The sequence below is a fragment of the Accipiter gentilis genome, chromosome Z (genome assembly GCF_929443795.1).
Source record: "Accipiter gentilis chromosome Z, bAccGen1.1, whole genome shotgun sequence".
In the NCBI taxonomy this organism is placed as follows: Eukaryota; Metazoa; Chordata; class Aves; order Accipitriformes; family Accipitridae; genus Astur; species Astur gentilis.
In genome coordinates, this window is record NC_064919.1 from 74,407,268 (window position 1) to 74,423,099 (window position 15,832).

Sequence of the window (15,832 nt, forward strand, 5' to 3'; positions counted from 1 at the left end):
GAATGTAAATTACAAAATATTAGTTAAAATATTACTGATGCAGTTATGTAAGAGTCTCCACATGCTTTCTGTAAGTCAGTTCTGCTGTGACTTTTTCTGAAAGCTCCTTTTAACTTATCTTGACCTTTATCTACATGCATTTTAGATGATGTTTCACATGTGGCTGCAATTGTTTCCCTGCCTCTTCCCCCGAAACTTTGCTTTGATTGTGAGCTGGGCAGTCAGAAATGTACATTCAGATAATGCCATTAGTGTCTGCTTCCCTTAAATTCATAAATTTTGGTTTTGTTTTTCCTATCAAGAGCTGAAATCTTATCAGGATGTTGGAATCAGTGCTGGAAATGAGGTTTCTGAAGTTCGAAAAAATGAGTCAGTCATGTCTGTTCCTGTGTCAGGTGTGGCTTCAGTCTTTCTCTACTTCATTTGTTGTTTGGGAAGTCTATAAAAATATTACAATTTTAACATGGTTTTTGTACATGAGGTAGCTTAATGCAGGATATAGATAAGAAGATGCTAATTTATCTGACTTCTTGAAACCAAATGTGAAATAATTATAATACTGTTTATGAAAAGGTTGACTGGAATTTTTCACGGTGCAGTGTACCTGTGCTTTTGTATTCATGTATGAGGAGATGCATTTGTGGATTTTAGCTTGATTTATTGCCGCTTAATGACGGACAGTTGGTGTTATGTAGACCAAATAGATTGACCAGTGGGATGTTACGACAGATCATGGCTCCACATGAAATCGAGCTGTAGTAGCTCAGCTAATTATACGGTTGTTCCGTGCATTTGTTAAGTTGTGTAACAGCTATATGCCAAGTAACAATGTTCCAGTCTCAAGCAGGAATTTTATTTCCAATCATTCATCTTTTGGGTCAGTTTGTAGAACAAAAAATGGAACGTAACTTCAATTTGGGGCTAAAGAAGATTTATTTTGGTTTGGGTTTTCTCCCCCCATTTTATAAATCCTTGATAAATTGTACTACATAGAATTCAGTACCTAAGTATTTTCCCTATGGCACCAAGTAAGCGTATTAATTTTTCCTTTGTTTTAAAATTCAACAGCGTTGTTCCATTTGGAAGATTATTTTACTATGTCACATGAATTCTTTGCAGATAGTTTATTAGAGGTCTTTCTAGCTGAGTAGTATCATTTATTTGGATCAAGTAAAGATGCAGGAGGGTATTGGAAATTAATAGCAATTTAGACTGCAGCATGTTGCTTTGATTTTAATATTTTGAGTATTTTTCTGTTATTTTATTACCCAAATGAAAAATAATTTAGTAATTTATTGTTAGAAGCAAATGTTAAAGGAACCTATTAAGCTATGTTGTCTATCTTTATTTTTTAAAAAATAATGCTAATCAAAGCTTTTCTTATTATTTAGAGAATGTAGACCTGTTTCCAAATAGTTTCTCCAAATTTTCATGGCTTTTACTGCAAATGTAATACTATTATTCTTTTCTCATAGAATCACCTAGTGCCCCTGAGATATTACCACCAGACATGTATTTAAACCTGAGATTCCCCACTGAATTGAATGAGACACCTTTACCATCCTTTCTGTCTGATGCACCTGATTTGGTTAGTGGTCCAATGTACATATGGTTAAAATACATTTTAAGTATACCGTTTGTTTTACCTCATGAATCTGGGTTCTTTTTATCTGGATGATTCAGTTGCATAATACCATAGGGAAGACTGTAGTTACTTTGTTTCAAAAACAAAAAGCCTTTCAACTCAAAGTGGTAAGAGGTAAACACAGGAAATGGTTAACAATGTACTGTAAACAATACATGCAAAGTACTGTATAATTCTTCATAATCTTGTTCTTGTTTAGAGTGAACATGAATATATCAGTGTGATTGACATTGAAGACAGTGACATCCTTAACAATTTGCCCATGATACCTGAGTCTGCAGAAGAGATAGCTACTGCACAGCAAAAGGAGAAGTTTGAAATTCCATCTACTGCAAAACTTCATCACATGGCAGCTTCTGTTACTAATGGAATTCCACCTGAGGCACTTCAGAAGAAAGGTAAACCATTTTGTTTTTAAATCAGAAAAAAAAGTTGTACATTTTTGTTTTAATACTCTTATCTTCCATAGAAAACTGGAGCCTTTCCCCAATTCACCTCCTGGTTTTTTAGTCATACAACAAAACGTTTATACATTTGACTTCTTTTGTGGTGATTCCTGCCTCCTAAAACATACTATTAGGTATAGCACAGCTATGCCTAATCACTTGCAGTACTTAAATATTTGCAGTTTATTCAATGATGTTGGTGCACTGTTTTTTTTCTATTTAAAGACAATCATATGAAAAATTTATCAAGCCAAGTGCAAAAGGAAGATAAGAAGTCAGATTCTGCTAAAGTTAGTGTAACTTGGAACATAGTACATGAAGATGACATAACATTTCCTTCTTCAGGGCTTCCATCCAAAGTAATTGGCAAAGAATACTCTTCCACAAAGCAGCAGGAAATGGATGTGCAATTACAGACACTACAGAACATAACTGAAAATATGGAGGAGGATTTCAGAAACACCAAACTGGTGAGTTGTGACTGCTAACTGTTGTGTCTTAAACAGTTTTACTTTGTAACTTCTTTTGGCTAAAGACAAAATTTACATTTTGGAATGATGTATTTTCAAATCTGCTTAGCGTATGTTGGGAGAAATCAGTTCTTTCACATTTAGTGCTGCATCTGTTGGGTGACATTGTTACTTACAATGGACCAAATTCTGGCCAGAATGATGATGATATTAGTGAATGGGCAGATTTATTTAATTTCTCTGTAACTGGGAAAATGGAATAACACAAAAGTTCAGGCTGAGCAGGAGACCTTTTTGGCAAATATTCTGCAGTTGTGCCTCTGCAGAATATTATGTGACCATTTCTGGAACCTGCTTCTATTTATTTCATAAAATATTTGCACTTTTAACATCTTTATAAATCCAAATATAGAAGTAAAATGCATTTTGGACATAGTGCATTCAGATGATCTTATATATGATTCAGAAATTATTATTTTGTAGGTCATGACAGAGGTAACAATAAAAAGTTAAAAATTTCCAGCAGACTGACCTCTTAATACTATATCTAGTTTAATTTGCCTAAAACTTCAGGTTTGGCTGACTTCAGGTATATGTGAGATGAGGAATACTGGCAATTATTTCTTCACATTAGTTTGACTTTTTAATTAAGTTTGGAGCAAACTGGGAGTGACTAATCTGAGAATGAGCCAGTAGGTTCTGATTTTACCTAGCTGGTTAAAAAAAATTTCTTTTTCTTTGCAAGTCAAGAAAACTAAGTCAATTTCCCCTTCCTGTAGACCTGGCTTAATAAAGAAGGAAATCAGTAGCACTGTGTAATTCCACAGCATCTACTTTTTGTATAATTATTCAAACTAATAATGTCCCTTGCCTGTCCTATATATCCACAGAAATGTAAGGACCTCATTGTGTCACTTACACACAGTTACTACACTAAGTTGGATTATTTCATCACTTACATCTTTTATCAAGGTGATTATCTAGCCAGATTTTTAAAAGCCTGTAGTAAAAAAAATCTTCATATATCCTTTGTTTCAGCATTTCACTGCATTTGGGTTTTAAATCTTGTGGCTGTCTAGCCAAATCCTGAGGATAAACTCACTTCCTTTTTTGCCTTTATTTCAGTGCACAGCAGTTGGCCATTCCTTTTATAACAATTTCTTATGTATTAGAAATAAGTTTTGAGGCCTGCTCTTTGTAAGAATAATGTTCAGTAAAATGTTTTAATGTAGGTTAATCAGTTTTAGTTTTCACTTTATAGTTTTAAATTTCAGGAAACTCCTGACTTATGAAGAACATGGAAATGTTTTTATTTCTATCATTTTTTATATAAGACATATTGGAAAACTTCAGCTATTTTAAAAATAGAAATAATGTGATCAATAGGAGTAAAACTGTTCACAAGAATAATACAGTTCGTATGTGTGTTTTCTCAGATTAAGGGTCCAGAAGATTGACCTCTTTAGATGAAATGAATCTACTTGAGCTACTTTGATTCCTGAACTATTTTCTCTGTTTTGAATCAGGATACTCCATTAAAATGTTTATAAGATTCTGAGGAAAAAAAATGTATTTACAGCAACCTTTGCATATCTGCGGTGTAGGTCTCAAATACCTGGAAGAATGTATCATTACTTAGCTTTTGGGTTTCATTTATAGCTAGTGAAAATAATAGAAGATTTTGAAATGGCTGCCAATTCAGACCTTGGTGCTCGTCCTTCATTCTCGGAAGATGCTAGAATCCTTGATGATGGTATGTGTCCAGTTAACAGAAGTTAACTTGCAATTACAGTAAGCTTGTAGTTGAATATTAAACTTGACTAACTTACTGAAGTTAAGTGCAATCCCAAAGGTGTTATCGAAATATGCACCAAAAATCAAAAATATGAGGGAGAGAAATAAAATCAAAGGTAGAAAATCTGAATATTATGGGTTATGCTTCAACAAAAATGCATTTGAAAATATCTGTATACTTTGATCTTTTCCAAAATCATAATGCAGGACTTAGCTATCAGATTTTAAAGATGATAGTGTGTATTTCTATTGTATCATAAAATCAAAACATGGTGCTTATGAGTGCTTTGCTTGCTGACATAAAAGGATATGAAATTTGTCCTCAGTTTTCTGTGTGTGTATAAAGAAGGTTTTTTTGTGCATCTTTTGGTGGCTATTTAGTTGTAATATCTGCTGATTTTAATAAGAACTTACATCAGCTTAACTGTTTGCTAGAGCTGATGTATTGAATTTGTTTATATAACAGTTGACTATATGGTACCTATTTACTTATAGCTACTGTACTGTGCCAAGAAGGAGCATGCTTGGGGTACATACTTTAGGTCCATTTTACGTTCATATGAAAACATAGTGTAATCTACTTATGAAGTTAATACAAATCCAAGTGGTAGAGCCAAATCATAGCTAAATCTGTATTTATACATAAGACAGTATTTAAGATGTCCATTACCCTCACACAGAGCAACTCATAGTTTAGTCTTTTTGTTCACATGTACAGGACTGGTACCTACATCACAGCTCTGGTAGTGCCCTTTCATAGGGAGGCACAACTGATCTAGGTTCAGGTTGTTCTAGGTTTGACAGATAAACTAAATATGCCACTAACAAGTATGTATGAGTGATAGTTTTTGCATTGTGTTTTTTTCTTCATTGGTCTGCACTAATTACTTTTTTTTTTTTTTTTTTTCCATGAAATTAGAACATTGTTTGAGGGGCATGATTTCTGAAGATGTTACAGATGATGAAAAGGAGGGCTTAAACTTGGAATATCCTGCACCCAGTTACACTACATTGGAATTACACTCTCCTGCGTCTGCAGCCTCTGCTTCTAACTTTCCTAGTGGGATAAAGTCATCATCCGGTATAATCTTTAGTGTTTATTTTTCCCTTTTCCTCCTTTTAAAAATAAGTAAACCTTTTCTTCCTGGTGTAATATTTTCTCATTACTATTACACAGAATGTTATATAATGCCAATGAACTCATAAAAGTCAGTTGTCAGACTTCCTAGATTGCGTTATTTAGAACAGCTTTGTGGATGAGCATTGGTAATGAGTTTATATGTTATATGACAGAACAGTATCACTAAGCTTTGAAAACAGCTCAGCAGTGAGTTATGCTTGCACTCAAATTCACCATTATTGAAAGAAAATTAATAACTTCAGGTCTATTTTGGAAACCCATCACTGTGCTGATTTGTAATTATTTAGTTAAGTGTATGTGAATATAAATGGACACAATGCCATTAGGACACTCATAGCTTCCTCCCAAAGCTGTCTTCATCATCTCTGTCATCCTCCTATGTTTTAGAGAGGTGAGATCTCAGTTAAATCCAACCCACATCAGCAAAACAAATTGTTTTATATCGCTGTACAGTTAACTACTGGCTGTGTCCTAAAATGTTATTTTATGAGGTCTCATTTTATTTTGCAAACTGATAGTAAATTGATTTTCGTAGTTATGAAGACTGCAGTAGCATTAAAAGGAGGAGGAAAAATCACTATGCAAGCAACCTATTGCCTGTGTTTAAAAATGGAGAGTGTCTTATTTTGTCTGCGTATTGCCTGCATTGCTTGCATTCAAGCTTCTAAAAATGATACATACTTTGTGACTGTCAAATGCATGTTCACCTGTATATTTGCAGCAATCTGTCATAAAAGATGTTAAAACATGGTTCCTATATCTGCATACAGGAGAAGTGAATCTCAAATGGCATGCACACACAGATAAATTTTATAAACAGTAATACACCTGCAGTTTTTAAGTATAAATTTGTTACTTGCAAGCTAAGAAAACTGTAGGTGATACTAAGTTTCTATAAGGAACTATAATTTTTTGAGAGTAGAGCTTAGCTTAGGAAGGATAATAGTGTTCTTCCTTCCAAGACATCCATACTGCTCTTCAGCTGCATTTCCTGAATTCCAGGAGTTCATAGCTTGGCTTCTTCAAGTAAGTGGCAATTGTTATTTTCCATAAAACACTGTATAGTTGACTGGAACAGATCATTTCCAGTTAGTTGGAACTGATAAGCTTAGTTTGATCATGGCAGAAAAGTGATAACAGTGATCTCGTCTTCCTGGCAAAACTGTGTCAGTCAGCAAGCTGTTAATTCATGTTCTCTGAAGACTCTGTATTAACCTGGCAGTCGATGACATGCTTTCTTACAGGTCATTAAGCCTATGTACAATATTCATTTATTTTTAATGTCAACATATTCAGCTTGATATATTTCTGTATTTTATCCCACAGGTTGTTTAGCGTATGTATTATTAGTTTGTGTACAAGTGCAAGGCTTTTATTAACAAAGGCTGTTCCTGTTTCAGGCTTTCACATACATGGACACCTATGTGACAGGTATGTATTTTGACATTGGTTTTGTTGAAAATTTGTTTACTTTAATCTCCTACCAAAAAGACGACTGTCAAGGTGGAACTAGCACTTGCATAAATGCCTAGGCATTCATTTTCAAACTCAATGAAAGCCTTTTTATGACTTAATTTCAGGCATTTACTCTGACTTTGGTAGTGCCTGTTAGATTTACATTGTGCAAAAGCTGCAGAAGCATTCAAAGTTGCTTTCTAGTTATAAGTAACAGAGCTGTTAATGGAGATGCTGCTGTTGTATATGTGCATTTGTTATTTCTTCTATTTGCAAAACACTGTTTTTGAACAAGTACATGTAACTGCTGCTAGTAGTCATCTACTGAGGCCAGCTATCACCAGAAAGTTGAAGTGTTACCATATGAGCAGTATAAAGCAACAGGCTGAAGATTTCAAAACTGAAGTGGTCTTATCCGTTAAATAAAATGGTCTGACATACATACTTTCTACTGTTAACTGCTGTTAGTCTTCTGGACCCAGTCATGCAGTAGAAAACAGCAGCTGGCTTCCCTTTCTTCCTGGTGGTTCTGCTCAATTACCAACATTTATTATTTTGCTTGAAGCATAGCAGTAAACTGAATGCTTTAGTTTATTTTTAAAGTATTTCAAATGAAGCTACTTGTTGTCGCTGAAATAGATTAGGGAGTGATTACATAACCTGAAGGATGGGTGTGAGGCAATGAACTTTAACAGATGGTGATTTTTACCCAAAGGAGTAACTCAAAGCGACCGTAGCTTGCAATCATAAACTACATGAGATTTTCTTTTTATTCAGAACAGCTGATTAAAAGAGAGGAAACAAATGGGCAGAATTTAGGTAAAACTTATTCTCTCACTCACACTGATTCTCACTTAGAAGGCCATTGAGAGGTGTGGTTCCCAAAACTGGTAGCATCCCACAGCCTTATCTCAGCCTGAGCAGCAGCACAAACCCTGTGGGTGCTCCTGGTCTTCTGGGCTGCTAGGCTCAGTCTCCTCTGGGACAGCCATGTTCATGCACCCCAGTGTAGCGCAGGCAGTTCAGCTCTGGATGGGGCCATACTTCTGGATGGTTTATTCAATGGCCTCTTCCCTGCAGTATCCCTGATGTTAGTCAGGTCTCACTCATTCTGTCCCATTCACACTGGGGAGCTACAAAGTTGGCTAAAGTGTACCTGATGACAGCAAAGCTAAGGTGATGGCTGGTAATTTCTTAAAGACAGTGTGTCTACACACATTATCCAGGTATTGCTTGTGTACACTAACACAGTGAGATGTAGGAGAAAGAAAATTAAGTCCAAAGGCTGCTGGTAAAACAACCTGAATATTCTTATCTTAAGCATAAAAGGAAGGAATTTAGCTTGTTCTTACAGGCATGTTCTGCTTTAAATAAGTAAATTATTTTTTTTTCCCTGCCTAACTTTAAGCTCTTCAGAAGATCCCCTGCAAATTACTAGTCTGAGTGGTGTTACTGACATCATTAATGATCTTGTAGTAGAAGGTGATGTATCTCCGTTGGAGCTGGGCTTTACAAAAATACAAGCTAAGCAAATCTCTAGGTAATATGATGGCTGGTTTTTATTACATGTTAGTAAAATCATTTTAACCCTGGTTATTCTTATAGCTCACACCCTGTAAACAGTGGAAGCAAGCATGTGAGTTGAGTTGATGTTAACAGGACTGGTATTAGAACTGTTTAATAGCCACTATTTTACTGGCCATTTGTGAGATATTCTAATTGGTTTTTACTATTTTGATTTTAAAATTCTTTCCATCCTACTTGCTTCTTCCTTCTTCTACCAGGTATAGCCTAGAGCACAACACTATATATAGCAGATTCAGTTCAACCAAGGCGACTGCAGCCTTCTAAAGCAGTTCTGAAAGACAAAAAAGAAATTTCCTGTCAGTGGCAAAGCAGCTTCAGAAGCTTCCAGCCCCAGACTCCAGCTTGTCATGCTCTCCTCCCTGCTGGGGATTTCTACACCTTCCTGTTATAAAACCAGCTGTGTTCTTTCCTAAGATAGGTTGAAGTTACAGCTGTTTCCTATTCCTGTTTTGGTGTCAGTTGCTTACAAGGCAAAAATACAGCAGTTCAGGATGCCAAACATTTGTGTTATGTTGGTGCAAAAGTTCACACCAGTTTAACATACTTGTTTCGGGATGTTCTAGTGACTTATTTAAGTAGTGTGTAGTGCTTTGGTTGACTTGTTCTAACTTTTATTCAAATTGTAAAAGGAGCTGAAGAGCTTCAAATCTAAATCTGTGCACAGATCAAAACATCCTTGTGATCCTTTGAGAATTTGAAATGCATTAATAATGACTACAACAACATATAAATGTTGCTAGCTGGACTGCTTTATGCAATTATGTGAATATTTTCAAAGTTACTGAAAATTTCAGCTATGTTTTCAAGTAGTATTTAATCAAACCTAACCAAAGACGGAAAGACAACTCAGTTTTATGTACTTATTTTCGCATATGACAGTGCATACTTCTGATAATGACACTTCTCTTTGTCATAAAGTAAATCACTTTCAAATGTGTCAAAGTTCTTCCAATCGCTTGCGGCCTTAATGCTTCAATGCATAAGCTTTCAGCTGAACTGCAGCTACTAGAGATACCTTATTTTGCTACACTGACATCTTCTGTTGATTCTGGAATTATTAGTGCCTGCTAGTGCTGAAAATGAGAGAAGTTTCAAAACGGGCTGCAAAAAATGAGACATTTAAAATTGAAACACTTCTCTTGCAAAATCTCATATTTAATTTTTAGGTCAGCACTTTTAGTTTTACAGTGAAGAAAATATTTATTACCAGCCGCTTACTTTAAATGTTGCAAGGTGAATTAGTAAATATTTCTGAAGAACTCTGAGGGTGAACTTAGGTTAGTATTTCTTATTGGCTGTGTTTTCTGTTGTTAGTATTCTGAGTTAGTGGTTTTAAAATTACTTTGTACAGAGAGACTTTTGAAGGAGATCATAGGCTGAGGGGAAGGAACAAAAAGGATGATAGAATCTCACTGGTCTTTTTTTCTTTTTTAGATACTTATACAATACACACTTAAAAATGAAAGATCAAAGCAAAATGGCTTGCAGTTTTTACTGTGCCCAGTTATCCCATAATGACAATAACAGATGGTCCACATTTAAAGCTTTGGTCCTATTATCTGAATGTAGTTGACAAATAGAAGAAAAATTTTCAGAAAGGTCTTGGAAATTACTTGTGTGCCAGGATTTTATGAAGTAAAATTTTGCAGAAGAAAATTTCCCTGTTGTTCATTACTTATGCTTTCAGCTGAGCAAGAATTTTAAAGGGAGTAGGTAAATTTTAAAGGTGGCTGTTTTTGCAGTATTTTTATTGTACCATGTGTAGCTGCCATTGTTTGCAATTTAAAGGATGTGCTAGATTATTTCCCACTTGCATCTGCCCTCAGGGTTCATGATTCTGCTGCTGGACATTCTCAAAGAACAAAAAAGGAGAAGACAGAGATACAAGCATGGATTAAAAGAAAGCAAAAGGAAAGAATGAGAGAATATGTGAAGAAACTGGATGAACAAAGACAGAAAGAGCGTAATCCATTCAATCTAAGAAAGGATGTGGTAAGAATAATGGGTATCTCGAAGAGTAACTGTTACGTATTGTACAAGTGTTGATTTTTCAGGTTAGATATTATAAAGGCTGTCAGGGATTTTTTTTCATATTTTAATGTTGGGAGATTTATATGTTTAATTTTATTTTATTGGAACTGGCCATAGTTGTGTCAGAAGTGATGAGTAAGCAAATATACCAATGTTTTTCACAGGCTGCAGTAATAACTGGCTGCAGGTGGCAATTATGTCCTGTCCCCCAGCTCTAGATTCAGGAAATAGTCCCCTGACTGTAATGGATATAGCTGTAACATTCACTGATAAAAGGTGTATTTTGTCAGGGAGTGATAACTACAGGAGTTGTAAAGATGTGTTTACATCTTGTTTCATCTTCCCCTGCACCTCCCAAAAACCCTCGATGAATTTAAAAAGCAGAGTTCAGATGCCAACATCCTTTACAAACATGATGGGATACTGAGGGCAGCCATCCTTGTCATTCACATGCACAGAAGTGTATGCAATTACAGAGGGTCACAGCAGAGATGTTAGAATATGGCATACATCTCAAGTATCTGATTAATTTTTTTGTTGAAGGCTGGTTGCAATACAGGCTCAGCAAACAATCCCTTCCCTCCCAGAATTTTTTTTACTTTTAATTAGTAGAAACATGTTTATGGCCTGATAACATCTCTTGTGATCTGCGCTGTGCTGGAAATAACTGAAGGAAAAAAAAAAGGTACAAAATTAGTTCAGAATTAATTTCCCAATCAGTATTAAGTCTTAAAATATGCATTTGTCACCTGGATACCTTCAGGATCTGAAAAGACACTTCTGAGTCAGGGAAAGCTCCAGGGTCACAGGAGATGAGACCTAGTGTGAGCAAATACACCCTTATACTTTTTACTCATCAGCTGAATGCAGGGTATGCTGTAAATTCTTTCATACTGAAGCTCTACTGGTTTTAACTCCCAAGCAGCAAATTCCCGTTACTAAATAATTCAGTAGTATTTACTTTTAGAAAGACTAACAGATTTCATCTATGATAGACGTTATTTCCCCTGGTTTTAAACAGTCTTTCATAGTTGAACCCAGCTGTTCTTTTGTACGTCTGTAGAGAGAAATTATTCAGCAAAAAAGGGTCTGGCTTCTCTCCCTCTTCTGTGTTGCCAACCCATAAACATATACTTGATGTTTTTGTTGTAGGCCTTTCTCCTGAAATCATTAGATGGAGGGATTCTCAACTTTTGGTGGGTTGTTTGGGTTTTTTTAAAAGAAGCATTTTAAAAATGAAAATTGTACTGTAGCAAACAGGTCAAAGTGCAACCTTGCCCTGTTTTTTAAATTAGTTATTGTTAGGAGCATCATTGATTTTTAGGAAACTGAAAGTGAGGCCATTTGAAACTTAGAGCTTGACAGTGAAGACATGTCCTTAGGAATGTTCATATTTTAAGCACATGAGCTATGGTGGATGGTGTGACTGCAAGCTTTCAGTGTATTTTTAGAGACTGGATGCTTACAGAGACAATCTCTGAATTTGCTGGTAAGGTGATATGCTTTCATACTGTTTTTCATTCTGGGGAGTGTATAAAATAGTAACTTCAAAGACAAATAGGTCTACATTTTGAGAGTGAGAAACTGGAATGACACCACAATGTAGAATAAGTTAATGATTATTAAACATTCTTGCACAGCATTGTCGTCTTACTTCAAAGGATATTAAGTTTTTCCAGAAGAAGAAAGAAGAAAAAGACAAGTAAGTTGCTATAAATGTAACTTGTGGTATTCTTATTTATATATGAATCTTCCAGTTTAAGGAAGAGGTAGTTTTAATTGTCTTGTCAATGAGACTTTAGATATGAATGGCATTTCAACAAAAACCGTAAATAGTTCATGTTTGCTTTACCATTTAGGAAAATTCTGAACATGTTTCATCATTTGGCTGTATTTTTCAGTTTCCAAATATAATTTTTCTTTTTTTTTTTTTTTTCCCCAGCATTGATTCATGCATTCTGTCAAACCCATTGTTAATAAATATTTTAGCTTTTTGCTAATGATCTTAAAATGCTTAGTATATCTTCTCTGAAATTGAAAAACTACATTCTCTTCTGGTTACCCTGTAGCCTTAACAAGACTCAAGCCAGCTGCAATTAAATGAGTGATAGCATGAGTTAACATGTAATATTATTTCTCCATAGAGCCCTGTTATCTGAACATCACAGTATGAGAATATCACAAGCACTTTCTCTGATGAATGAAATGTTATCTGAAACAGTGGTGTTACCTGCAAATGAACATAGACCATTGTCCAGGACAAGATTACCTCAAGAGTACAGAAGGCGGCATATGACATCTGCTAAAGGGTAACAAGTTCAAGCATTAAACCTGCTCTGATGAACTGGTGTCTTTACCACACTTTAAATTTGTCTGCAATTTGTAGCTAGTTGGTATAGGATTAGCTTGAGAGAAGCTTTATATTCTGGCAGAATCAAAGTATTCTCTGTCTGGATCAGAAGAGTCTTAAGTTCCTGTACCAATCTTCTTAAAACCACTAGTGCAGATCTTGGAGGGAGCCTTAAAAATGTCTTTCGGAGCACAGAATAAGCCAACTCTGGAGTCGGAGCTGTAATCAATGTCCTAATCCATTCCTTTTGACTGCAATTACACTGGACTACAGGCAGCAACATAGTCAATGATCTGAAGAGTATCTAGTAACAAGGAAGAAGCAAATAAAAATACTACTTATGTGATATAAAAGTAGTATACCACTACTTAGGTGGTATAAAAATGCATATAGATGACTTAAATTTGAGGTCAGCAAACTCTAGATTTACTCTATTCCTTTCTAATTTCTTTCATTAAATAGGATTTTACTTGTTCTTTCTTTTGCACTTTGGTGTTTATTGCCTTTTGAGGAGATGATGGTATTTGAGTATTATAAACCTGTAAATTTATTCTACTTGATCGCATTAATGTCACATGTGTGTATATGTAATCCAGGTGTATATTGCAGTATACTTTTTCTTCTTCTACATAAAATTTTAAGTTTTTCCACCATAATGGGAGGAACTGTGTACTTCAGATAATCCTGTAAGTTCCAGACTTAAATATTTCTGCATCTCTTTTTAATAGGTAAAGTTCCAGGATAGAGCATTAAACTGAATGTAGTCAGTGCTGTATAGAGCCTGCTGGTGGTGTCCAAGGGCGGTTTAAGTACATCAGCCCTGCCAGAATAAGAAGCACTAAGAAATGTCATGCTGGAAGCCACCTTAGGAGTGGCAGTAACTTCTAACTAATAAGTTTTGTTGGACCTAAACTGGCTGTTTGCAAAGCCAATTTGATATGTTTTCACTGTGATTGCCAGCAGTTCTGTTTCTGGTGAGGCATATTGTTCCCACAGCCAGTGTGTGATGCTGATCCTCAGCTAAGTGGGCTGAAGGTGATTTCTGTGGCCTTTTTGCCTTGTCTGAATAACCCCTGTTAGATCTAAGTTGTGTTGGGGAATGGTATGTAGTAGACAGTGGTAAGTTTTGGGGCTTTGTTGTTTTGTGTTCTTTTTTCTTGTTGTAGAGGGCATCTGAACAGTCCTGTTGTGTCAGAAAGGAGCGGAATTGCTGCCAAACCCAGCTTTGGTCAAAAAGTACATCGTTTCACCCCAACTCTTGGTTTAACACAGTCCAGGGGTAAGAACAGAATTTTCTTAATGAAGGCACATACTGAAGATAATCTTGAAGTTATTACCAGATTTTGGGAGGGAAGAGCTTTAATACCTATGTAGAAAGTCAGATTATAATCCTGGAGGTTTCCTGTCCTGAGGCTTTTGCAACTGTGCTGCCGTTGGCCTGTTAAATGATGAGAATTACTTCTCGTTATCATTTCTTTTTAAATCCAAAGTAGCTTAATTTGCCATATCAAGACTAATGTTTAATCCAGGAAGCAAGCTCATACATGAAAATTTTGAAGCGTCTTTTGAGTAGTTTTGATCTACTGCACCTGACAGAGGAAATGCTTTCTTTGTCTTTCCAGGAAATGCTTGTATGCTCCTACAGAAGAGTACTTCCAGGGGAAGAATTAGAAATGCTGCAAACTGTCCTGTTAATTCTAGACACTGTAAGTTATTAAGACCAATGACATAGTGCTGTTCAGCTACATAATACAGGGGAAAAATAAGACCCAGAGAACACATTTCAGGGTACATGCTGGGTAGACTTTATGCAACACGGGCTTTAGATACAGCTTTAGTTTAGAAGAATAAAAATCATTTTTCCCCCACATAAAAATCCTTTTCATTAGAAACTTATGAAATAATTCAATCAATCACCTCTGTTTACCTCCTGAATGGTTTTAGCCAGATGGCAGTTCCAAGATTACTGAAGCAAATGTGCTGAATTTCAGTGTTTTCCTCAAACAGGCATTACAAAGTCATGAGGGACAGAGGTCTTGAGTCTGTCTTTCAGCTGAAACCCACAGAGAGAGAGTTAGTTAGCAGTGCTGTACACAAGCATTGTGCCTCTCCCTTACCTTTCTATCCTGCTTACTTTCTGAGCTCTTTAAAGTAGGAATTGTCTTTGTTATTCCCTCTGTACAGTAGTTATTTAAGATATTATTTTGTCATAATGTTAGAGTGGAAAAATGTAAGACTGAACTTGTTTTAAAAAAAATTTAGGCTTTTAGTGATTCTTTTTCCCTATGCCTATCTGTGTAGGTCTGGATCCACTTAAGTTTCCTCACATAAATGTTTCTTCCTAATCAAATTCTTTAACAGATGCAGGACTTGATTACAGTGCAGAATTTCTGATCAGACAGGAAAAGGTTGAGGAGAGAATCAGCGTGAAACTTAGGAAATACTGTGGGTTGATTCCATTCTCCCTTATACCAGAATTATACTAGTGGCATAATAGAGATCCTTTTTGGCTAGTCAAATGTCAGTTTATTTGAGTTGGCAGTGCAGGAAAGGGACAGAAGCAGTAGTAAGCAGATGCGTGTTTTTCCTGAATCACTCGCTCACCTCTATGCATGTGGAAAGTCGTTCTCCTCCTCCTTTCCATACATTCTCTTTTTAAATGCCAAATACAGGTTGATCTTTCTCTGATTTCACATCACCTTCTTGTATCTGTTTCTCCATTGTATCCCATCACTGCTAAGGATTTCACTAAAGTTCTATGTCTTCTAAGAGGCACAAATCCAGGATTTATATAGTTCTATCAAATAATGTAGCAATGTCCCTTTTTGGGGACTGCACTACAGGACCTGGATGCTGTAGGCACTATGCGTAGTTCTACTCCACTTTGTGGTCTGTCCTGGGAAGACAGTTCAG

General features: G+C 35.8%; 1 protein-coding gene across 1 annotated transcript in view; it reads left to right on the forward strand.

Moving 5' to 3' along the window:
- CPLANE1 (ciliogenesis and planar polarity effector complex subunit 1) overlaps positions 1–15,832 on the forward strand; it is a 70,694-nt gene that overhangs the window by 44,303 nt on the left and 10,559 nt on the right. The window contains exons 39-51 of the mRNA XM_049795172.1: positions 303–395; positions 1,476–1,588; positions 1,845–2,043; positions 2,317–2,561; positions 4,221–4,314; positions 5,275–5,436; positions 6,897–6,927; positions 8,360–8,491; positions 10,365–10,530; positions 12,210–12,271; positions 12,714–12,878; positions 14,086–14,198; positions 14,542–14,625. Coding sequence (XP_049651129.1) covers positions 303–395; positions 1,476–1,588; positions 1,845–2,043; positions 2,317–2,561; positions 4,221–4,314; positions 5,275–5,436; positions 6,897–6,927; positions 8,360–8,491; positions 10,365–10,530; positions 12,210–12,271; positions 12,714–12,878; positions 14,086–14,198; positions 14,542–14,625 — 1,659 coding nt within the window. The remainder of the gene's footprint in view (positions 1–302; positions 396–1,475; positions 1,589–1,844; positions 2,044–2,316; positions 2,562–4,220; positions 4,315–5,274; positions 5,437–6,896; positions 6,928–8,359; positions 8,492–10,364; positions 10,531–12,209; positions 12,272–12,713; positions 12,879–14,085; positions 14,199–14,541; positions 14,626–15,832) is intronic.